The sequence below is a fragment of the Spinacia oleracea genome, chromosome 3 (genome assembly GCF_020520425.1).
Source record: "Spinacia oleracea cultivar Varoflay chromosome 3, BTI_SOV_V1, whole genome shotgun sequence".
NCBI classification, from domain to species: Eukaryota; Viridiplantae; Streptophyta; class Magnoliopsida; order Caryophyllales; family Amaranthaceae; genus Spinacia; species Spinacia oleracea.
In genome coordinates this window covers 32858259-32883271 of record NC_079489.1, presented here as the reverse complement: position 1 = coordinate 32883271, position 25013 = coordinate 32858259, and the positions used below count along the sequence as shown (strand labels likewise).

Genomic DNA, 25013 nt, shown 5'->3' with positions numbered 1-25013 from the left:
TTTATCTCTTTCTCAAGTAACAAAACGGTGATCTACTTTGCTCGTGTTTGAAAAAATATCTTTTAGTAAACCAGGCATTTAGTTGCTTGTGTATCTTTGGTTTCTGTTGATAGAAGTGGAGCATAGAACAAATCTCGCGTTCTGTTTATGGGAGTACTTCTTAGCTGGGCTGTAAGTAACTCTGCAAGAGTTTTCTGTTTTGATATCAGGAGGATAGCTGCAATCTAGAGTTTTGTGATGACACGGCAAAATTCTTGTGTTTGGACTTTGGATGACAGAGAGATAGGCTCCTTGGTTTGGTGCACTGGTCCGTACAGGTGACATGAATATGACATCGGCACTGGATTTGGTAGGTTTCTGGGATTTTAGACTACGGAATGGCACAACCGCACAGGTACATCTATTGAATACTTGGTATGTTTTATGCTAAAAAGTATCTGCATTGATTTCAGATCTTAGAAATATGGCATTGTAGTAATTTTTGCTTGCAAAAGAAAATGTAAGAAAAGAAGCACACATAATTAATCATAGTATTAAAAACATATTGCAACATATGAAGTAAGTTTCCAGATGAATAATTAGAAAAACAAAATTGAAATCCTGACTATCCACGGTTTCTTTTGCTGAAGCATGTCTAATTCAGAATGGATTTCAGAGTGAGCATTACCACCTTTAGCAAGGGATCCTTGATTAGCATCACCAAGTTCAGTAGCTCTTCTCCTCATAATCTGTAGTCATCAATGTGTTGACTGCATGCTCTATAAGTCTATAGTGGTTGATGTTACCCAACTGATCACGGTGTGCCCAATCTCTCATCAGTGTACCGATTTTTAGAACATCCGTTACCAATAGGGTGTTACGGGTTGCTTGGCTGCTCAGAATGCATAGGCCATGCTTATACTCTCAAGTCTCAACGCAACAATGACTCATAAACCCACCTGTCAGAGGGATGAGCTAGAATTTCTACTTGTTTTGCCCAGTCTGTTACCACAATTCCTCTGTTTTTCACTCTCTCTTCATACCCTTGTGGTAGTTGATGACTTCTCTCTTCACCTTGTTCAAAAACATCAACTGTATCGGAGTTTCTAAGCACCCATACAAACTTTTGTCTGCTTCTTTCCAATCCTATTGCCAATTCCTTGATCCGCTCGTAACTCAGCGATGTTGGTGATACATATATCACAGATCCTTCCTCTTGTTTATCTACCCATTTCTAGGCATTCATGTCTCTGTCTTCCACTTCCGCTTTTCAATTCCACAAGATTAAAAGGTCCAAGTACTTTTAAGTGTTTTGTCTCAGCATTTGTTGACCGCTTCTGCAACATTTCGACATATCTGCCTTCTACCAGTGTGGATGTGTTGTAGAGCCTTCCAGACTCCGGCACCCATCATTTGGAGGAAAGACATTTTAACATAATAAATGTTCATCTTCAAACATACTCCGTATAATAAAACACAAAGTAAAGAAATCGATTAACCCAGAAAGTGTAAAGGCTATTTTAAAACGGAGGTGGTAGTAATAAGTATTAGCAAGGTGACTTGGACGGATTACGTAATTAAATATTTATTTTACCGATCAATATTCTTCTCCCCCCTCACAACGTTACCGACTAAATATTTAAGGAATGAGATAGTGATAAGATAGTAAGGTTCCATAGAGATTCCGTGTGAATTCTTCCTAGACAACATCTAGACCAGGTCCACAAGTAATTTTAATTTTAATTTGTTCACTACCACACCAAATGACGCAGTTAGTGAGGTCAAAAGGAAAATATAAGACAGACTCTTCTTGTAATTCTTTGGCGGCATATAAAAATAAAAATAAAATAAAAAAATGAATAAAGATATATTCTTCTTGCATGAATCTGGTCCACGATGATATTATTGTAGACAAAGTCAACAATTTGCTCTAACACTCATTTTACATACATAATGATATTTATTGTTCAGATAGTCACTATAATAAATTAAACACGGATTTTTATAGATATAGTTTTTGAATATATAGCCCTATGTTTTTTTTAAAAGAATTGGGATTTAAGATCAAATTATTCAAGCACCACATGTACTAATGTCACTAATGTAGTATTTTTTCATAATAAATCTAATAAATATGTCAAAATAATTTAGAATCAAGTTGTTTGATTTTTTTTATTAGGTATGGTCAATGATAAATTTGTGGACTAGGTCTAGTTAAGAATTAGTGGTAGGAGTATCACTATCTACTTATTTAAAGCAAACCTTTTCCTTTCCAACTCAAACCTCCAACACTTCACCATAGGAAGAAAAAAAAAATGGAAGTTCAAAATGGCAACCAACAACGGCCTCAAGTAGTAGTGGTGATGGTGCCACTACCAGCACAAGGCCACCTCAACCAACTCCTCCACCTCTCTCATCTCATCACCTCATACGGGATTCCGGTCCATTACGCAGGCTCCACCTCCCACAACCGTCAAGCGAAGGTCCGACTCAACGGGTGGGACTTAGAAAGCTTAACAAATATTCATTTCCATGATTTTGAGCTTCCTCCTTTTGAGTCACGTCCTCCGAAAGACGACCTCTCGGTCCCCTTTCCCTCGCACTTGCAGCCCCTATTTGAGGCTTCCATGCATCTTCGTAAACCTGTCTATAATCTGATGCAACAACTCTCGGTTAAGTACAACCGAGTAGTTGTCATTCATGATAATAGTATGACTTACGTTGTTCAAGATGTAAAGCTAATTACAAATGGTGAAGCATATACCTTCATTCCTACATGTGCCTTTTACTATTTTGTCTGTTTATGGGAAAACATACCTGAGGAAGAGAAACCCTTTCAGATAGATCCAAATGATTTTCCAGAATGTCTCCCCTCACGAGAGGGATGCATTACAGAAGATATGTTAGAATTTGTAATCAATCAATCTAAATGTCTAGGATTCGAGTCAGGATGGCTCTACAATACTTCAAGAGTCATCGAAGGTAGATATGTGGAATTGATGGAGAAACTATCTTCAACTAAAACAAACATAAAACACTTTGCTTTAGGACCTTTTAATCCGCTGCATATCAAAAGCGAAAGTGGACAAAACAGACATGAGTGCCTTGAATGGCTCGACGAACAAGAGAAAAGTTCGGTGATATATGTGTCCTTTGGGTCGACAACATCACTGACCGATGAACAGACCAAAGAGTTGGCAAATGGGTTGGAGAAATGCGGGGAGAAGTTTATATGGGTGCTTAGAAGAGCGGATTCAAACGACGTTTTTGCAGAAGCTGATAAAGTGAGAAATCCCCAACTTCCTGCAGGTTATGAAGAAAGAGTAAAAGACAGAGGAATGGTAGTGAGAGATTGGGCGCCACAGCTTGAAATATTGGCACATCCATCAACAGGTGGGTTCATGAGTCATTGTGGGTGGAATTCTTGTATGGAAAGTATAAGTATGGGTGTGCCAATAGCAGCATGGCCTATGCATTCGGACCAGCCAAGGAATGCGTTTCTGTTGAGCAACTTGCTCAAAGTTGGTGTAACTGTGAGAGATTGGAAACACCGGGGTGAGGTTGTGAAGTCGAGTACTATAGAAGACGCAGTGAAAACATTAATGGCTTCAGAGGAAGGAAAAGAGATAAAGAAAAGAGCTGCAGAATTAGGTGAAGCTGTTAGAGGTTCAGTTGCTGAAGGTGGTGTTTGTTGTTTAGAAAGGGAAGCTTTCATTGCCCATATCTCTAGATAATGTTAGCAACCGTGTAAGTTGTTAGTCTCTTTTCCCTCTATAAATTACACAGAGTCGTTCAGATCGGGTTGATTTTTCAGTAAGGTTATATTCCGGAACATTACCGTATCAAAATCCTCTGTTAGGGGTATGAGTTACTCAGAACACTTGTAGTTGTCTCAAATAGTTAATAAAATGATGCACTTTTGTTTCTCTGCTTACAATTTTCGGTGTTTAATCTAATAAAGAGTTCATAATATTAGATTTGGTCCAGTTAGACTAAGCTAACTAAGGTTCTCACTGCTCAGATCTAACATCTCTACTTAAAGACTACTTTTCTTTATAGGTCTGCATAATATTCTTTAGTACAGTGTACTGTGTACAACTGTGTACAACCCTATAAGGAGCCACAATGACAATGATATTGTTATCAACTACTCCGTATACTACGAAATACCAAAACGGAAAAATAAATAAACTAGATTAAGGCATGATTACACTTTCTAAAGCAATCAAATACTTGATATTTTCCCAGTGGGACAAAGTGCTACATAACTTCAACATTGAAGACCATAATCTAATAGATATGTACGGGTATACAGCTATAAAACTATCCTTGTTCGTTATTCTGCAGACTTTATCAACAAGAGGTATAATCCGTATACATGTCATGTTCTAGCAGTGAATACTATTACTGACTGAATATACATGCACCATGCATATGCGGACCACAATTGAGAGATACCGACTTCCTAACACTTGTATAGTTGCATATATACAAGTGTTAGGAAGTTCCAAAGTTTGAACAATCCAATCTTTCTACCAAAACTTGCTTTTTATCCTTTACAAAGGAACTTCCATTTCTTTTTCATCTAGATGGAATGGAACGAGCTGAGGCGGGGATTCATATGGAAACATAGTATCTAGTTAGATCAATCACATTATTGTAGGGTAATGTTTCACAATTTAATGAATCTTCGGATGGACGTGAAGTGTTTGATATTATACCTCGAGCATTTCCATTCAAGAGTTCTTATGTATTTCTTAGTAAGTTAGCTTTCTAAGCTAAGCAATCCTTGTTCTCTAGGCACTACGGACACGGTAGGGCATATTTTTACCTTGAGTAGAGCATAAACCTAATAAAATGTGCCTATGACTTCATTTCTCATGAAATCCGTGAAGCTAAAGATCCTGAATTTGAAACAACCTTTACTAGTTTAAGGTATGAAGTTGCTTAAGCGAACCTTTCGTTGGCTGTTTCGCGTTGACTGATAAAAAGAAAAAATAGACCGATTTGCTTGCTTACGTGGGCAATAGAATGGGAATTAACATAACATGAGACGTGTTTTGGGAATTTTAGCATTTTTCTAACATATTATTGCCGGAAATCGGCTCCATATAAGAACTTAACTATTCGGCTCATAAGTGCAACTATTTGTATTATACTATTACTAATTTATGTACTTCTGCCGTCCAGGAATAGTAACATAGATAATAGGACAAATTGTTTTATACACCTATAAAAATCGAAAAATTATTTTTTACCACCTAAAAAACTAAAATTTGTATTTTACCACCTAAAAAAAAATTTAAAACTTGTTTTTTGCCACTTGAAAACGAAAAAATAGATGAAATCTTTACGCGTGGCTTCCTACTTCAATTCCCCTCCATTTTTTTACACCCCTTTGTGATTTTCTTTAACTCTTTTACCTATCTCTTTATTTTCATCAAATTTAATTTATTAATTTTATGAATTAATAGTGGTGGAAAATTATGTGAATTTATAGAAGATAAGAAAGTGGGGGAAGAGAAGAGAGTTAAATACATGAAATAGTTGAAAAAGAGAACATATCATAAATATTACCGTTATTGTGGCCTCCCACATAACATTTTCATCTATTTTTCCAATTTTCAGGTGGTAAAAAACAAGTTTTAATTTTTTTTTAGGTGGTAAAATACAAGTTTTAGTTTTTTAGGTGGTAAAAAACAATTTATCCTAGATAATAACTTGACTATTCAATTCATAAGTACAACTACTTGTATGGCTTTAACTAATTATATAAGAACTTAACTATGTGTATTGTACTCGAAAGTACTCCCTCCGTATTTATTTAAGGGATACACTTGCCTTTTTCGGCCGTATTTATTTAAGAGATACACTTGCCATTTTTAGTAATTTATCAACCCCACCATCTTATTAAATAATCTATCTAATATATCTCATGTCCCACCACACTATTAAACAAATAATTTCAGAACTACACCCCACCCCCATCCCTTAAAATGACATGGTCCCCACTTGTTTTATTTATTAAAATATCTACCCAACCCCACTTGTTTTATTATTTTATTTCATTCAATTCTTATTCTTAATACACGTGTCCGGCCAAGTGTATCCCTTAAATAAATACGGAGTGAGTATAAGTATTTTGTTTTTTTAATTAATTACTCTCTCCGTCCCTTAATACTCGCCCCAGTTTGACCGACACATAGTTTTAGGCAACTTAATTGACTTATTAATTTATTATGTGGTAGTTATAGTGCGTTATTTTTTTTTAGGGAAATTTGTCAAAAATCACCTTTTAAAAGAGAGATTTTGCGAGAAACCACCTTTTAAAAAAAATCTTGCGAGAAGAAACCTAGTTTATAAAATATTTTGTAAGAGACCACCTTTAGCCAGATTCCGGTGATTGACTTGATTTTCCGGCATTGACCACCCCACATGGGACCCATGTGACAAACTTCCCTCCCATTTCTTTCTAATTTTCCCCTGCTTTCCTTCCATTTTCATTCTTTGTCCTTTACAACCCATCATTTACAATGGCTAACATTTACAGATTTACTCATCACTACATCCTTCAATATCTCCCAACTATTTCTTAAAATCTGCATATATTTATCTTCCATAAACAATCATACTTCGAATTCATTATCACCCGTTATGGGATCACAATAATCATTGAGGTGGATGGAATTCTTCAACATTAACACGAATTACGATCATTATATGCAAACAAAATATATTTATTTACTAATTGCATACTTTCATTTTTCACAAATTAATACAAATCTTATTTTAACAAAAACAATAAACAAAAAAAACCAACAAATTACCTTACAAAAGAGGATATCAAAGCCATTAATAACAACTAGTACTGTGGATGAATTGTAATTTAGTGGAAGAATATTGAGTTGCGTTGAAGAAATATCAGTCCATGAAGTTAAATTGGGGAAGAGCCGAGCGGAAATTAAATCCAAGGAAAGCTTGAGGGAAAAAAATGGGAGGGGGTCCTCCGAGGGTGGTCAACGCCGGAAAATCAAGTCAACAATCAGAATCCGAGTAAAGGTGGTGTCTCGCAAAACATTTTATAAATTGGGTTTCTTCTCGCAAGAAATTTTTTAAAAGGTGGTTTCTCGCAAAATCTATCATTTAAAATGTGCTTTCTGACAAATTTTCCTTTTTTTAATATAGTTAGTGAAAAAAGTGTCAAATAAATGGGTTGGGATGAGATAGGATGAGTGAAAATTGAATTTATTAATGTTTTTTTTAAGAAAATAAGGAATATATGTGGGTCCATGGTTAAGTGAGAAATAATATAATATTAATAAAGATATGCCATTTAATGAAACGGAGCGGGTATTAAGAGACGACTTTATAAGAAAAGCGGGGCGAGTATTAAGGGACGGAGGGAGTATGATTCTATTACTTTTAATATACTTCTATACTTTATATTAACTAGTCGTTGGCCGGCGCGCTAACGCGCGCCGTCCCCCGAGATATAGAAATCTATTTTGTTAAAATATGAATGGTATGTTTTGTGAAATTATAATTTTCTTAATTGATATATTTGTAGCAGCAACAAAAAAATGCTTATGAAAAAAATAAAAAAGCTACACATAAGTGAAAGCTATCTTTTGTTGACATTATTCAGCCATTCACTTGGTTAAGAGGAAGAATTGCCAATTGAGTTCATCTTTGGAGGGTAAGTCTGCATTGAGAATATCATAATGTATCATTTAAGGTTTTGGAGCCATGAAAAGAAAAATAAAGCTTTCAAGTTTAGACAACTTTAGAATACACGATGTTTGGTAGTATATCAATGTAGCTACCTTCTCCTTATTGTCCACAAAAGTTTAATATATACACCAAGTTGTTTTCAAACTACTATTTTAAAGAATTATTCTTACTAATAAATAATTAAGTATTTTTTCCGCCAAACTAATAAAATTACTAAATTTATATCCTTCTTCTGTGTCTTATCCTTCTTGATCTGAATTTGGAGACGGTAATTACTAATTTCACGTTCGAACTTTCAAGTTATCTTTCGCCAAACATGCACTCCAAAACAGCAACATCTTCTTCCTACATCACAAATAACAACAAATTTAAATATTTGACAACTGCTATCTATGTCACTGTCACAAAAGACAAGAAGAGAAATATTTAAGTACCACTAATGCCTTTAGTCTATTGTTAGAACAAGGTCATCCAAAATATTCTAAAATGCAAAAACAGGGATGAAGGATGAGTAATACTTCTTTATATCTTTGAATCATTGAATGTGTAGTACTCCACTTCTTTCATTACTCGAATATTCTTATTACACTAAATTCAAAATTAATTGTGGGATAGAATTAAACATATGTGGTGGAAGGAAGGGGTGGGGAAGTGGAACCCATGCTAATGAGCCCCTAATTCCACACCTAAACAAGGGAAAGAGAACAGATAAACCTAGCATATGATCTTATTGAACTGAAAACATGAGTTCCATAAAGATATTCCTCAGATAGTCATGTCTGCTTTTCACCAGTTATCACATAGTATGAATGCATCACATTTACCACATAGTATGAATGAATCACAAATCAGTTATCTATGTCTAAGAATTACATAAAAGCAATCACTACAACAAATGAATTCAGAAAAAAGAGAGAAAAGGAGTTCACAAGGAACAAAAATACCTGTAGCTGGATAGTTCTCATGCTCTGAAATCTTGGTAGATGGGTAATTTGAGCAATGTCTACCGTTATCGAAAAATGTCACTTTATTGGGTTCCTTTTTCTTCTGCTCTTGCTTTGTCTCTGCCACACTTCGGAAACAACTTCTCGCCTTCACATTAATACTGCAGTGGTTTTACGAAACATACTTGAAAAAACTATCAGGAAAACTTATTATCTTTATCACTCTTTACCAAACAGAAAAACGACCTACACACTATAATAAGCAACAAAGAGGTTAAGAAAGTGATCCAAATGAACACTGGCAAGTAGATAACATCAAGACAAAACCAGCTTTTACCTCATACTTCCAAGAATTTTCAGTTGTTCGGAGAAATCAAGGAAACATGCCAAGTATCTCACTATCTCCAATTAGGAACCCAGATATGTCATCCTACCCTATTCAACTTCAAAGAAACATAAGAATCTAACAATACATGGGCAGGCTTGCTCAGTCAAATTGCTCTCATTACAATCACAAATTTGACAGAAGGGACTGGCTTGTGCAAGTTCCACTTCAGAAGCACGAGGATACCTACTCGCCGAAGAAAACACCTCAGTTAAAAAAAAGAAAAAGAAATATAGTTGCACGATAATCGAATTTGTAAGTGCAGCAAAACGCACAGCGCATTGCAGTAGCTTCTTACCATTGTCTGATACATCGCACATAGTACTATTTTTCCTTGCACGTGATGCATGGAACAACAGCTCGTCTGTCCTATTTTGTACACTGATGACGTATCAAATGTTTTTCTCTTTTCCTGTCATAGGTAAAAACTAACAAGTCAGACAAATTCCATATGAACAACTGATATAAATTCAATACAAATACAAGGAATAACTCAAAATTACTCAAGGTTCAGTTTCACACCAGTGTATTATTGAATGATCATACGACACTCTTCCATCATAAATTAACAATAGAATTATAGAAACAACAAAAATTATTTATGCTTAATTTATTTTAGTTCTTGCAACATTAGAAAAGGAGCCCTCAAGTAGACAATTGACTATATAATTATAGAAACAACAAAAACTATAACAATATAAACACATCAATGATAAAAATTATACCTGGATTAGAAAAGTATCACCGCGAAAGGGCTGAAGCGTTTTCATTGTATCAGGATGCATAATAATAACTGATTCATCAACGACTAACCGATTCATCGACTTTTGCGCTCGCGAATTGCTGTATTGTGGACATTGTACTCTCACTGTCAAATTTTTACAAGAAAAACAAAAAAAAGAAGTTAAAATCCAATTCAAATCGAAAATGCAGGAGATATAATTAAAGAGGACGAGGGAGTAGAGAATGGGAGATGCAAAAGCAAATAGATAGAACCCCAACCCTAGATATCAAAATTACTAAAATGCAATCAAAATTAGAAGTTACACCTCTTGGTTAAGATCTCTCTGCGCGAGAAGAAACCTTAGGATGATCAGTGAGAAGCTCGAATGAGCATCCTGCATAGAAGGTAAAGTAAAAAGTAGGCAGGTCAGTTACATGGTCTTTGGTGATAAATAAAATCTTGAAAACAATGCAGGACATGAATAGGGAAGAGAACAAACCAACTCTTTTGTTCTTTTTAGGTGCCGCATATACCAATTTAGCAGCTCAAAATGTCCCTGAAAACATGAAATTTCTATGATTAGGACAGTTCCCTTCTGTATGACGTGCATGTAAGACAAATAACAATGCGAATTATGACAGTGACTTGAGTTTTGAGTTATGTCAGGAGATAGAAAGAGAGAGATTTGAGTTATATTAAAGAATGATCCTCCACACAAGGTACATATTACTCAAAAGACGCAGACAAGAACAAATCCTTTTATCTAAGTTTTTTATTTGCAAATATCAAATAAGCTCCTCAGTTTACTGTTGGGATAACACAGTAGTGGCATCCAAGTGAGCAGAAGTTGTAGCAGGATCTGTCAAATCATCAGCAGGCACGTAGATAGGCTGGACATAAGTAATACAACTCTTCTTAGTGAACATATGAGAAATCTCTTCTCTCCACCACCATCACCACGTAAGGAGCCCAACGCTTCCTGCAAGAGCTTCAATTGCGATCTTTTTCATTTATAAATGCCCAGTTTTGTTCCTTTTCACCCTTAATAGCATTCAAATCGTCGTAAAGCTCAGATTTCTCTGACTGCAAGACAATACTGAAGTGCAGAACCTCAAAATCATGATAAAAAGGGATAGATACTATTTACACAAAGAAGCAACCGGATCTTGCAACTTCTAAAACATTTCAGTCTTTGCTGGAGGTGAATTATTTCATGTTATAGGAAGTAATAAAATTTGGAAACGACACTTTGGTTGAAATGAAGAAGTCAAGTATCATAGGTAAAGGTGATAGAATTCCTAGATGTCTTAGCCTAGTCCCTTCTTGCCTGAACATCGTTAATACAATTTTGGCAGCTATAAATTCAGTAACAGGTAAAATATCACTTGGTAACGAAAATGGGAATAGAGAGAGTAATAACTCACCCAGTTGACCTTGCCACTACATACTTAGCTATGCAAATCCCTATAAAGGTGGCCCATAAGGACTATATAGGGGAAATTTTGTCTGGCGACTCTGCACATGTGCCGCTGCTCGCTTGCTGCATGCAAGCTGCCATGGAACAAAAGAATAGACCAACAAGCACGCAGTGTTATAAGATAAATTACGAAGAGCTTAATCGCCATAACATTACCAAGAAAAATTCTTTAAAATTTTGATCACATACCTTGCTGTAAATTACCCACTTCGTCAATAAAGGGTAGTCACTTGTAGATCCAACAGGAGCAAACCAAGAAGAGCACACTTGGTCTTTCAACTCATTCATTTGCATAAACTTTGCAAGCCATGTGTTCCTGTTTTCCTTCTTCCAAAAGGGAAACCAGTTGAAATTCTGCTTCTTTTTCACAATAGCTCGATTTCCACGGTGACTATAGAATGCACATCAGACGCACAACACTAATTACCTGCAAAGGACCAAATTAGGAAAAAAAAAACCCACTTGAAGCAAAGGCATAAAATGTACTCAAGGATTTTATCGAACTACTACACATTTTGGAGGATGGTCCAGATGTCCGGCCTAAATTATAGGTTTGAACAGTTAACATCATAGGTTATTAACTAATAAAAATCTGGAAGCCATTAGATGAAATGATAACACTTAAAATACTGAGAGTTAAGAGAAATGCTCAAGAGAACGAGGTATATCAACCCACTAACAAAAAATCAGATAAAAAAAAACCACCAAAAACATAAATTATACCTGAAACGAATGCGCTTGAGATCATTACCACCTTGGGGCATGGAAACAAAAGTAATAAGAAGACCAGGGTCCACCTGAGGCACCCATTCTTTAGGCTCATCCTCCTCCATAAACACCACTGATTCCGACCTCCCACTAATCGACACCGGCGTCACCTTGCCACTCGAAAGCCCCACCCCCATTCCCTTAACCAGAACTAAGGTGTTCAATACATTGTAAAGGAGTGTTTTCAGTTGACTGCATGCTTACAACATCACCAAGATCTGTACACCATCATGATATAACCTATAACCTTCGAATCTACATCAATAAAAGCACAATTATACTTATGACAATAATATAGTTATGGAGACGGAGAGAAATTTGTGAAGCACCAAAAAAAAATCATACACTCTCAATTAAAAAGTACCAAAATAGAAGAACAAAACCCGGTCATGCTCTATGCCTCTTATACCAAAAATAACAACTCACTCGTCAAATGGTTTCTCGTCGCAATCCGAAAACCTCAACCGTAAAATTGATGAAAACAGTGACTCTCAAATTTTGAACTTATGCAGAATAGCAACAAAAGAGAATAGTTTTAGGTACGTGATCTTATTTAGCATCAAAGCTTGGTACGCGTGTTGCGAATTATATCAAAGATTTTAATCAAATAGAAATCGCGCGTCAGAAGTCATAACTCGTAACTACAAATACACAATGAACTAATATTGACCAATTACTTCAAAAAAATTATCAATTGAAATCTCAACATATCTCGAAGAATCAGGTCCGCTTATATCACCAAAAAAGAAACAAATATAAAAATATAAAAAACAAAACAAAACAAAGAGATTCAGTTCATCAGAATTCAACTAAAATAAGGGAACACAAAAAAAAAAATTAACAAACCGAAATTGATGCACCGAAAAATTGAGCAGGAGCACAAAAATCCTGGTAAAAAAAAATGAATAGCTGCCAGATAAATAAGGTGATTCACCACAGTAACTAATAAGATTAGAACCAGCTACAAGAAACTTAAATGTAAAGGTTAAGGTCCTTGGAACATATCAGAGGAAGAATTTTACCTCACAACATATCACCCGGAAATTGAAATGCAGATATCCCAAGTTTAATAAACAATAATACAACTTGATTTCAATTCTTTTAGACATGAAGATATAAACATTCCAATCATGGAAGGACAACCAGGGTATACAACAACCAATATATAACCAATAAACAATCAACAATCAACCAGGGGCTCGGGGACTATAAATTGATCAAGAGTCCCCCACTAAAACTAAACTGCCAAACCCTAACAAGCATAAGTCAGTGATTTCCCCAGCAAAGCCAAACATCAATCCTCGATAATAAATCATAGTAACAAATACATAATTCCTTAAGATCACAAACTTCACAAACTACATAAATCAATACGAATTATTAACAATTTTTTCGACCCAACGAATTCAATAACAATTTAAATAACAAATTAAAAATGGAAATTAAGGATAATAATAATGATAATAGTAACTACATAATTCCTTAAAGATCACGAATTTTACAAACTACATAAATCAATACAAATTATGAACAATATTTTCAACCCAGTAAAATAAAAAAACAAGTCAAATCACCAATTAAAAATGGAAATTAAGGAGTAATAATAATAATCAAAGTACCTCGAAGATACTAAAGGAAGGAGAGTCAAGTGAGCTAAACCATCAGGAATTACTTTCCTAACACCATCGATGTAAATTATAGCGCCATATGATTCTTTCGCTTCGATCATTCAATTTCTTCCTCACTTTTCAACGATCCCATTTTTATTTCACCAACGATCCTCACTTTTTTTTAATAGTTCGCGAATGGAGATCGACCACCGACTCATGAATTTTCGCTGACCTTAATCAAATCCTTCGATTCCAAACCCTCAATTAAACCCTGCAAATTCAAACACCCAATTAAAAGAAAAGGCAACGAAATGGGGAAATTATTTCCGCAATTAGATCTACCATTTTGAGAATTCACAGAGTAAGAATTAAATAAAAGAGACATACTCACCTTTGAGAATCAAACGAAGAACGAAGAAAAAGAAATTGGGAAGGGTAGATCAGAAAAGGAGGCGCCGAAAGGGAGAGGAGGAAAGGGAAAACCCCTAAAAAAAGGGGGGGAAGCACCGAAGCAGTGAAGAATGAAGAGGGAGAACAGACGCAAGAAACAACGATGGATGAAGGGTGCACTTGGCATGATCCGAAAAGAAGGGTAAATGAGTAGTAAAGAGATATAGGTAGGGGTAAAATAGGCAGCACACTATTGCTGCAATAGTAACTTGAAGTTTGTATGTTTTAAAGTGTTAGGATTAATTTATGTAGTACTAAAATAAATGTTAAAAGAAAAATTGACGTCATGCTGCACACGCAAAAATACATAAAAAATGGTCTTATAGAAAGCTATTGAAAATCAATATTTTCTATGTCCCTAAAAGACTGGTCTATAGAACAAACTTCACTAAATTAAGCTCCGTTCTATTCAACTTATTTTGTCTGGACTTATTTTAATCTGAACTTTTCTGAACTTATTTTATCTGGAATGATAACTTATCTTTTCTGAAATAAACTTATTTGTGTAAAAATATTTGGAAAAAACTTATTATTTCTGAACTTATCTAAATTTATTTTGTCTAAATTAAGTCAAAATAAGGCTCTGTTCTCTTGGTCTGGTCTGGTCTGGTTTTTCATTTTGCTGGTCTGGTCTGGTCTGATTCATGCTGGTCTGGTCTGAACTATTCTAATTATTATTAAAATAAATAATAAATAATAAACAATAAACAATAAACAGTAAATAATAAATAATAAATAATAAATATAAATTATTTCATAATTAAAAATTAATTTTTAATAATTAATGACTACTTAATAAAAATTAACTAATATCTAAGATTTAATAATGAATAACTAAAAATTGTTATTTATTAATTATTAATTATTAATTAATAATTAAAAATTAAAAATTAAAAATTGGTAACTATTAATTAAAAATTAAAAATTAATATATATTTATTATTAATTATTAATTATTAATTATTATAATTAATAATTAAAAATTAAAAATTAAATATTAATTATAAATAATTAATAATTATTAATTATATTTATAATTATAATTAATTATTAATTATTAATTTATAATAATAATTAATAATTAATTATTAATTTATAATATTATTAATTAATAATAATAATTTTTTTAATTATTATAATTATAATTAAAATAATAATAATAAATAATTAAAATAATAATAATAAATAATTAAAAATTCCTGGTCTGGTCTGGTCTGGTCTGAATGTTGCTGGTTTGATCTGATCTGGTCTGGTCTGGTCTAATAAGATCTGATTCAATAAGTAACAATGATAAGGTGAAGAGAATATGGCCAAGTCACATAACAAAGCCTTAATATTTGAATATAAAATGTACACATGGGTTGCTAAAGTGAGCCCTTGAAAAAAACAAAAAAAACAGATCTAGCCAGTAGGAAAAGTTATTAAAAGGATATGCGATAAAACAAATAGAGATATTCAAAAAGATATATAGGGCAATTTTATAGGGCAATCTTTTAAGGATAGGGGAATTATTTAGTACTCCAGTAATTGGCATTTTGGTTTTGTACGGCGTGTGAAGAGACACGATGAGGATAATAATTGACCCTTCTTCACTATTCTTTAGACTTTAACAACGAGAGCTATAATCCATATTTTGTCATGTCAAGCAGTGGACACCATCCAGAATACGCACTACAATTAACAGATATTGACTGGCTAACACTTGCATATACAGTCAAGTGACATCATTGTAACAGATTTGGCATGATTTCCTAAGTGATCACCATATAAACTCATTTGTTAATAAATATAACATCCTGTCCAAATTCTAACCACCAAAACTTACACCACAAAAAAATGAAAGACCAAAATGGCAAACAAGAACACCCTCAAGTTGTAGTGGTAATGGTGCCACTACTAGCCCAAGGCCATCTCAACCAACTCCTCCACCTCTCTCACCTCATCACCTCATACGGGATACCCGTCCATTATGCTTGCTCCGCCTCCCACAACCGTCAGGCGAAGCTCCGACTCAACGGGTGGAACTCAGAAAGCTTAACCAACATTCATTTTCATGATTTAGAGCTCCCTCCTTTTGAGTCACGTGCTCCGAAAGACGACCCCTCCGTCCCCTTCCCTGAGCACTTGCAACCCCTTTTCGAGGCTTCCTTACATCTTCGTCAACCTGTTTCTCTTCTTTTGCAACAATTGTCTGCAGAGTTCGACAGAGTCATAGTTATTCATGATCTTCTTATGACGTATGTTGTCCAAGATGTGAAGCTCATCTCAAATGCTGAAGCATATAACTTCATTCCTATCTCTGCCTTTACCTTTTTCGTAAATGCATGGAAAGGCTTATCTAAGGAAGATAATTCAGTTCAGCTAGATTCAAAAGATATCCCTCAAGGTATCCCCACTGAAGACGGGTGTGCTACGGAACAAGTATTGGAGTTTGCTGCCAAACAAATGAAGTTACTCGGTTTCGAGTCAGGGTGGATTTACAACACCTCAAGAGTTATAGAAGATAGATATGTTCAATTGCTGGAGAAGAAATATTCAACTGAAACACAAAAGAAGCACTTTGTCTTAGGACCTTTTAATCCAGTGGATATCAGATGCAGCAATGGCAAAAACAGACATGAGTGCCTTGAATGGCTCGACGAACAAGAGAAAGGTTCGGTGATATATGTGTCGTTTGGGTCGACAACATCACTGACCGATGAACAGATCAAAGAGTTGGCAAATGGGTTGGAGATATGCGGGGAGAAGTTTATATGGGTGCTTAGAAGAGCAGATTCAAACGACGTTTTTGCAGAAGCTGATAAAGTGAACAATCCCCAACTTCCTGAAGGTTATGAAGAAAGAGTAAAAGACAGGGGAATTGTATTGAGAGATTGGGCGCCACAACTTGAAATATTGGCACATCCATCAACAGGTGGGTTCATGAGTCATTGTGGGTGGAATTCATGTATGGAAAGTATAAGTATGGGTGTGCCGGTAGCAGCATGGCCTATGCATTCGGACCAGCCAAGGAATGCGTTTCTGTTGAGCAACGTGCTCAAAGTTGGTGTAATGGTTAGAGATTGGAAACACCGCGGTGAGATAGTGAAGTCGAGTACTATAGAGGATGCAGTGAAAACACTGATGGCTTCAGAGGAGGGAAAGGAGATAAAGAAAAGAGCTGCAGAATTAGGTGAAGCTGTTAGAGGTTCAGTTGCTGAAGGTGGTGTTTGTTGTTTAGAAAGGGAAGCTTTTATTGCCCATATCTCTAGATAATGCTATCTTTCTGCAACCTTGTTTATTTAAGTTTGTGTCACATTCATGTCTAATCCAATAAATCTAATCCCAAGTTAAAATCAATGAATTTTTTTTTTTTTGTTGCCATTTTTGGTTGATTTGGTCCAAGTCGGGTCAATTTCAGCTGAGTATGTGCAGAACGGTCCAAAAGTATGATTTAGTGTTGGTGTTAGTTATCCTATATGATAGAATATCATATAAGATAGAGTTATGTTATACGGAGTATGATATCAGATACAAGGTCTGTAGAACATAAGAAACCTTACTATGTTTGGCAACTATTTTCAGTCACCTTAAATAATTAGGTGCTAGTAATTTAAGTCACTTTAAATGATTAGGAGTGTTTGATAGGAAGATAAATTAAAATTTAAGGTTGATAACTTGACTGAAATTCAAACGTTAACGAGAGTAACGTTTTACAATCAGTCACTGAAATTTTTGCCTCCAAAGCACATGTTGACTTGCTGTTAACGTATTAATGGGCATATGTGGCTGTATTTTTCAACTGTGTTGCAAAGAGTTTATCTTCTTTATACTATACCACTGCTCATATTTATATTCATTATTGGTAATGGCCTGTAACTTTTTTCAGCTATATTAACTTAATACTTATCCAATTTTGTTTAAAAAGAAAATCATACTCATATTTCCATTTGAAACAAATACCTGTGCTAATTGTTTTTTTTTTTGGGGTTGAATTTTAATAAGGAAAACCAATGGAAGGTTTCATCTGAAATAAATATAACTTAATTTCAGGTACTTAAAAAATTAGTCGTACCAAACAGTTAATGTAAACTACGACCTTATCAGTTTCAGCACCTTATCAATTTCAGGTGTTATTTTATCAGTTTCAGCTACCTTATCAGTTTCAGCTTGATTTCAGCTAGTATTGCCAAACATTAAGTGTAGCACATCTAGTTTGTAATATATAAATAGAGGCGTATGCCCACGAATAATATGAGGCAATCAAATATTAATTTGCCCCGTATAATTTAGCATGGTATCAAAAGTCTAGGGAAATCTTAGGGACCGTCTAACAAAAAGTTTCGGTTACATATTTCCGTTGCGTTAATGGCTTAATGCTAGTTGTGATTTCACTATTTTGTGAGTTGAAGGATATATTATTATTGACGTGATAAGAGTACGTTGTTTTGACTGCATCTTTCTAGTATATGCATGATGATGTTCGTGGCTTCTTTTGCCACCATGGGTTTAGTTAGAGTTTGATAGTTTATGGTTTAGAGACGAAAAATTCCTCTGAGCAATGAGTTTGTGTTAGAGAAAAGACTCATATTTTGGGTCACGTCCAATTTGAGTATAAATCTGAGTTTGATTTTGCTTCGAAAAACCAAAGAAGATTTGAGATTGGTTTGATTTGAAAAACCAATGAAGAATTTGAGCTAGGTTTTGCTCCGAAAAACCAATGACGGATTGAGCATCATTTGCTCAAGAGAAGCCGATGGTGTTCCCATTATGTTGAGATAATTGGTGAATTCCAAAAGAAAGGCGTTCTCATTAAGAGAAAAAAAAATGCAGGTTTGAAAAGAATGGCGTTCCTGCTCGATCGAGTTTTTTTTGGAGCCGACATCACTAAGTTGTAAATATGGACTTCAACGAACAAAGACGTACGAATACGTTCAACTGGTGCTAACTAGAAGACATTTTTTACGTTTACAATCGCAACGTTCGTGAAACTGCCGTTACGATTGTGGGAGGGTGTTGAGGATAACGTAGTGAGGATAGAATATCATATAAGATAGAGTTATGTTATGTTAAAGGATATCAAATAGAAGTGTACAAGACATAGGAAAATTACAAAGGGTAGGATATCTAGTTTAAATATAAATAGAGGAGCATGCCTACGAATAATATCATACTATAATTTAACCGTTGGTGTTGGGTTGTTGTGCGGGGCAGCGAAGTGGGTGTAGTTACCATGGGAATTAGGCAGTGAAGTTGTAGTTTTGATCCAGTCATCCAGACATTGCAAAATCTGAGGCAATGTTATATGGTTGTGCAGGCCTGACATTACACACTGCTTATTCCTAAGATCAAGAGGTTAACATTTGACCTCTCAACCAATTAGGTCAACAGGAAAACTGGTATTTCAATAATAGCCATCCCCCTTTTCTGATCACTGATCACTGATCACTGATCACTGATCACTGATCAGAGTGTATTTTTGCCAACCAGTTCGCTATCCTATTGGCTTCACTGTAAAACCTATATATTTACACAGTCCGGATTTAGTTATCATATAACACTATCAACGTGATTATTAACTTTGGACGTACAAAGGGCTATCTTATTCTCTTAGAACTCTTGACGTACACTAGATTATCTAATATCATTTATTACCGATTAGATCATCTAAAGGACACTAGATCAAACCTTTAAGAAACTTTACAATCGCTGATTAATTTTCCAAACTTGACTTTGCAGAGCCATTTATGGAAACAATATTCACTAGTAAATTCCTGAGAAAAAAATGTTTGATCCAGATTGAATGCATTTTTTCAGACACGCCATTCTCACTACAGGAGTAGAAAAAGCTGCTTGTCAAAAGTTATTTATGGTTGAGAAATCTCCAACTCCAAGAGGATGTAATCGTACTTTTGTCATTTGTGGCGCCAAGGAGTTGGAGAATAAGTTAGGTAACTGATATCCTCCACACCCCAACTTTTATGTTCGGAATCTCACCCCCCTTCTTTTTTCACCTCAGTATAACAATCAAATTACAGTTTCATTTTTTTTTATCAGGAATGGGACACATATCTCTATTATATAAGCCAACTCCCGAGGACTTTTTTGTAACTTAACTTTTCGTGTCCCCATTTAAAATGTCTAATATACCCTTCACACTTCAGTACCTACCCAAACCCTTCGCACTCCCTCCCGTAGTCCCGTTCGTTTTCTTCTCTCTCCTCCATCAGATCTTCTCCTTCGATCTTCGCCGTCTTCGCTTCTCAAACCTCGCCACTTTTTCTCTCAAACTTTCTCTCTCCTACTGCTTCTCAGCCGTCTGCTATCACCGTCGTCTCCACCATCACTCTGATCGGCCTTCCATCGACGTCCACTTCTCTGCAACCTAATCCCGTTTTCCCTAATTATCTCCGTCGAATGGTGTATGAGGATATCTACGATGCTAAGACTGCCCTTAATCATCTGACTGGGTTCAATGTCGCAAATCGGTACTTGATTGTGTCTTATTATTAGCCTGTTAAGATGAACACGAAGATTGATTTTAAGAAGGAGGATATTACCAAATTGCAGGAGAAATATGGTGTTTCTACTAAAGATAAGTGATGTGTTTTTGGGGGATTTAAGTTTGTGTAGAGGATTATGTAAAATGTGGTTGGTTTAATTTTTAAGGTTTTTTATTTTCCGATAATCGACATTGTTACTACTTAATATTTTAGTGTTAAATTGTTGATTACATTATGAAATTTGAGTTCTTATTAATCTTGAATTGAATTTTTGTGAAGTACAACAATACAAGCAGAAACGGAGGCGATGATTCGAAAGCAACCATGGAGGACCCTGCAATTCCAATTCACCCTCCCTCGAAATTCAAAGTAATTATCTCTTATTTTTTATATTCTGGGTTTTAATTGTTTATCAAAATTCAGAACTTTGTTTATTTATTCCATTATTATGGGTGTGTAGATTGAGAAAGTGTTCTAGGGTTTATGCTCAGACAATGTTTTTTAAGTTGAAATAAGCCCTTGATTGAACTGAACTGAATAGTGAACTAATTATGCTGCTAGCCGGAATTTTATTAAAAATGGGAGCATACTCAATTTAAATTGAGTAAACAGAATTCCATACTCGATCTCATAGTGAACTAATTGTACTTTCAGTTGGGTAATTAGCACTGGAAAAGGTAAGTAGTATTGAACTAATTGTATACATAAGAACAATATTGGAGTATTAAGATGGTTAAAAAAGGCGCCATATAAAAAAGCTGGCATTCTTTCAGGAGTAGAAATAAAATGAGCTTAAGATGAGATTGATGATATAAAACCAAAACAAAAAAAAGCAAAGTCTATCCACATTAAAGTTTAAAATGAGCTTAAGATGAGATTGATGATATAAAACCAAAACAAAAAAAAAGCAAAGTCTATCCACATTAAAGTTTAAACAAGAAGTAGAGAACCAATGGGTTGTCCAGTAATATTACGGAGTTGTAATTTTTGCTTTGTTGTTTTTGTTATTGATGTCATTTGTTTGTTGTATATTTTTGGGTGAGCTGAGTTTAGTTAATAATGCTCATTAAAGTTATGTAGATTTTTTTGATCGCTACTTTTGACTTTGTATGTTATTGATGCATACATGCCAAGAGAACCAAGAAGGTCAATATTGTTGGGAAATACGGTGAGTTCTGTTGCGATAATGTCAAAGGATGTCACATAGCATAAATCAATGCCATTTGTTTTGAAATCATGTATGTGACAATAGTGAGAAAAACAAGATATCATCCGGTATCTTTATATAATAGAGATTTGATACATTTTTGTCTAGAATAGCTTCATACTAAAGTGGTGTAAGATAATGAGAAGTTAATTTGAGACTTTTCTGTTTAAATGTTTCTGTTTGATTATTATTAGGAGCGAGTTATCTTCTCTAGGGTCTTAATTTGGTTGTTTGTCTCGCTGAGTGGATGAAATGTATTATCACAATTAATGAATATCATTATATTGTTTAGATACCCGGTCTGGTGCCACTCTGTGTAAGAAGATTAAGAAGATGGAGGTCAGTCAACACAACAAGTACTTTTGTGAGTTCTGCGGAAAGGTAAAGTTCCATTCTCAATCAATAAGATATCTATGGTCTGTGAATCGACTTAACTTTTGATGTCTGACTGCAAAAACACTATGATGCATTGCAGTACGCCGTGAAGAGAAAGGCTGTTGGTATTTGGGGATGCAAGGACTGTGGGAAGGTCAAGGTTGGTGGTGCTTACACTTTGAAGTATATAGGCAGAAATTTATGCTAATCATACATAATTTCATTGTCTTTTTTATGTTTGAACAACACCGCCAGTGCAGTACCCTTGAGAAGTACAATCAGGAGGCTCAGGGAGCAGATTGAGAGTTACTTATTTGCGTTTGTTATGCTATTTCTCTTCACTTTACTGTTTAATTGGGTATTTTTTTTGGCATGAATGTTTTGTTGTAGGGTTAACAATATCGAATTCGAGGAGGTAAAAATTGATGTGACCAAGCGTCAGCATTTATCTCAAGAATGAATTTTTGGCATGAATGTTTTGTTGCGCTCTTCTGTCACGCTGCCGTGTACTTTAATTCTCCGGCGCCATCTCATCAGGTATGAATTATTTTTCCTTCTTCCTCATCTTCTTTTGTTAATCTGGTTTCTAACTTTCTATTTTAGGTTTGAATTGATCTAATCAATTGATTTTGGATTGAATTTAATTAATCTTATATGCACGCGATGGGATTGAAATGTAATTATCGTATCACTCTCATCACCACTCTTCATCCTCTTTTGCCATTATCGTATCTCCCTCCTATCTTTTTATTTTTATTTTTTTTCTTATGTTTTTCAGATCTACGTAGTTTTGCTATCACATTTTGTTCATTTATTTTCATAAAATTTATAAATTACGAATGATGATTGAACTATTTTGTTCCCTATTGGTTTGATTCGCCGATATGATGGCAACAATGTATTAGCGCTCTATCTGATCCTATTACTCATCTCCCCCAATTTCATCATCTTTTTATTTATTTTTTATAAAATCAAACGATTTGATGAAATTTTTCATAAACCCTTGAATTTTCAAGGTTTGGTCGCCGGAATGATGGCGATTTCTATTTGTACTCTGTTCGTTCTCTATTTTCAGGAAAAAAAATAGAATTTCGTTCTATATAGAGTGTAAATTGAGGACAATTGGCGTTCAAACTTTTTTTAGATTTAGGACAATGCAAGAAGCAAACTATAACAAAAAAAAATGGTAGTCACTGTAATTAATTCATTTTCCATGATTGAACAATCTTGACCTTGAATGAATAATCAAGGTTACTAAATTAAATTGGAAGATTGATACTTAATTAATGGTAATGGATGCCTCAATTGCTGAAGTTTATGATTTGCTGTTGAAATGAAGGATCGTGTTGTGAGTCGTGATTATTGGACTAGATTACGTTGTCAATTGGATTATGATGTTCTTGGAAGATTAAGGAAGAAAGTATGGGGCATGTTAATGCATAAGAAGATGAGTAAAATACTTGAACTTTTTTATTTATTTTGGGAGGAAAAAGTTTATGGTGCTTAGCTAATGGGATGCTTTGACTGAAAAATGTCAAGGTCGGTAGATTCTACACGCGTCTGAACCATATCAGTAAATTCTTTTACCACTTTGATGATAACATAAGCTGCGATGGTGATAACTGATAAGCATCACTTCTTATCCCTTTTCTTATGACCTATGTTGCTCTGCTGTGTTGCAGGAGTGGATTGACAACCATTCTTACTATGAGGCTATAGTACGTAGATGGAGAAAATATTGGGCTTTATCAACATAATTTTGCTGTTGAACAAGTAAAATATTTCTATTTGCTTCATTTTCTTGAGCTGTTCCTTTTTGCTTGCTTTTGCATTCAGTTTCAGTTTATATGTGAAACAAAACTAATTTATCTCTTTATTCTTCCTCATCTTCTTTTGTTTCATAGAGAGGGAAACCCTTCCAGTCAAAAGCGGCTTGAGGAGTGGTTAGCTCAAGGCACACTCTATGAAACACCTAAAGGTCATCATCTGTATGGTTCGATTTTTCGTCATGTAAGGCTACAAGTATTGTATGAACTCACTATCGTAAAACAGTTAATAATATTTATAAGACTACGAGCATCAATTGAATGGTTCGATTTTTCTTCATGTAAGGCTACAAGTATTATAGCAAAATATGAACTTTGCGAATGGTTTTTAGTGACTAATATTTGTACAATTCTGCACGCATCGCGTGCATATAAGACTAGTATAAACAAATGGAGCACGATATAGGTTCTGTAAGTTTGATTCTTACCATAGTTTCTTGCAGATACCTTTCCTGTGAACTTCATAGGAGATGCTCAAAACTTTGCAGTATAAGGAGCTTCATTACCCATGAATCAAGCACTAGACTGTGAAATACAGCACACCTGTTTTAGAAAGAGTGAAATTATTGTTCATGATTAACCTCCTCAACCAACTAGATTTCAGGACATACTCTTACGAAATGGGACAATGCAACAATTAATTCCCAACACAGGCAGTGTTTTAAAAACTATACCAGATTAGCCAACACTAACAAATATAAACTCCTTCTCAAGATAGGTGATTGAAAAAGTACAGCATTTGTTATCAGATAAAAACAATGCCCACGCAATATGGCATGGCAAATACAAATACGAAATATTGAAGTCTGGAAGAGCAGATCTATTACAACTTATCAAGCAGCTACGCATTGCCAAACTACAGAAGCTGCTCAAATTTTTTGAAATGTTCAGCAGCATAGATTTACATCCTTGCTGAAGATATGCCTCTCAACCTCGAGTGGCAACGATGATGGTACTTTATTTCGCACATGGCCATTTCAGCATGATAGCCTCATATGTAGTTCATGTTACTACTAAGTTGTAGCCTACAAGTTATGGAGTAGTATTAATGTTAC

The 25013-nt window shown here is 34.8% G+C and overlaps 2 protein-coding genes, 1 long non-coding RNA gene, 1 other non-coding gene and 1 pseudogene across 4 annotated transcripts; 4 read left to right on the top strand and 1 right to left on the bottom strand.

Moving 5' to 3' along the window:
• Positions 1 to 377: 377 nt before the first annotated feature.
• On the bottom strand, positions 378 to 1809 carry LOC110804153 (zeatin O-xylosyltransferase-like; annotated as a pseudogene).
• On the top strand, positions 1371 to 3916 carry LOC110804171 (zeatin O-glucosyltransferase). Its single transcript, XM_022009735.2, has one exon. It carries the CDS (start codon positions 2295 to 2297, stop codon positions 3711 to 3713), a length of 1419 nt encoding a protein of 472 aa, XP_021865427.2. The 5' UTR covers positions 1371 to 2294; the 3' UTR covers positions 3714 to 3916.
• An 11594-nt stretch (positions 3917 to 15510) lies between these two features.
• Positions 15511 to 17407, top strand: LOC110804164 (zeatin O-glucosyltransferase-like). Its single transcript, XM_022009731.2, has one exon. The coding sequence runs from the start codon at positions 15905 to 15907 to the stop codon at positions 17321 to 17323; it is 1419 nt and encodes a 472-aa protein (XP_021865423.1). The 5' UTR covers positions 15511 to 15904; the 3' UTR covers positions 17324 to 17407.
• A 2801-nt stretch (positions 17408 to 20208) lies between these two features.
• LOC110804168 (uncharacterized) lies at positions 20209 to 22283 on the top strand. The gene is made up of 3 exons (XR_002537650.2): positions 20209 to 20919; positions 22050 to 22138; positions 22233 to 22283. It is a non-coding gene; the product is annotated as an uncharacterized lncRNA (long non-coding RNA).
• Positions 22284 to 22965: 682 nt separating this feature from the next.
• Positions 22966 to 23055, top strand: LOC130471205 (small nucleolar RNA Z102/R77). The gene has a single exon (XR_008931866.1). It is a non-coding gene; the product is annotated as a small nucleolar RNA Z102/R77 (small nucleolar RNA).
• Positions 23056 to 25013: the final 1958 nt, after the last annotated feature.

Coding starts and splice junctions, on each gene's coding strand:
- LOC110804164 (XM_022009731.2), top strand. CDS start 15,905: ATGAAAGACCAAAATGGCAAACAAGAACACCCTCAAGTTGTAGTGGTA.
- LOC110804171 (XM_022009735.2), top strand. CDS start 2,295: ATGGAAGTTCAAAATGGCAACCAACAACGGCCTCAAGTAGTAGTGGTG.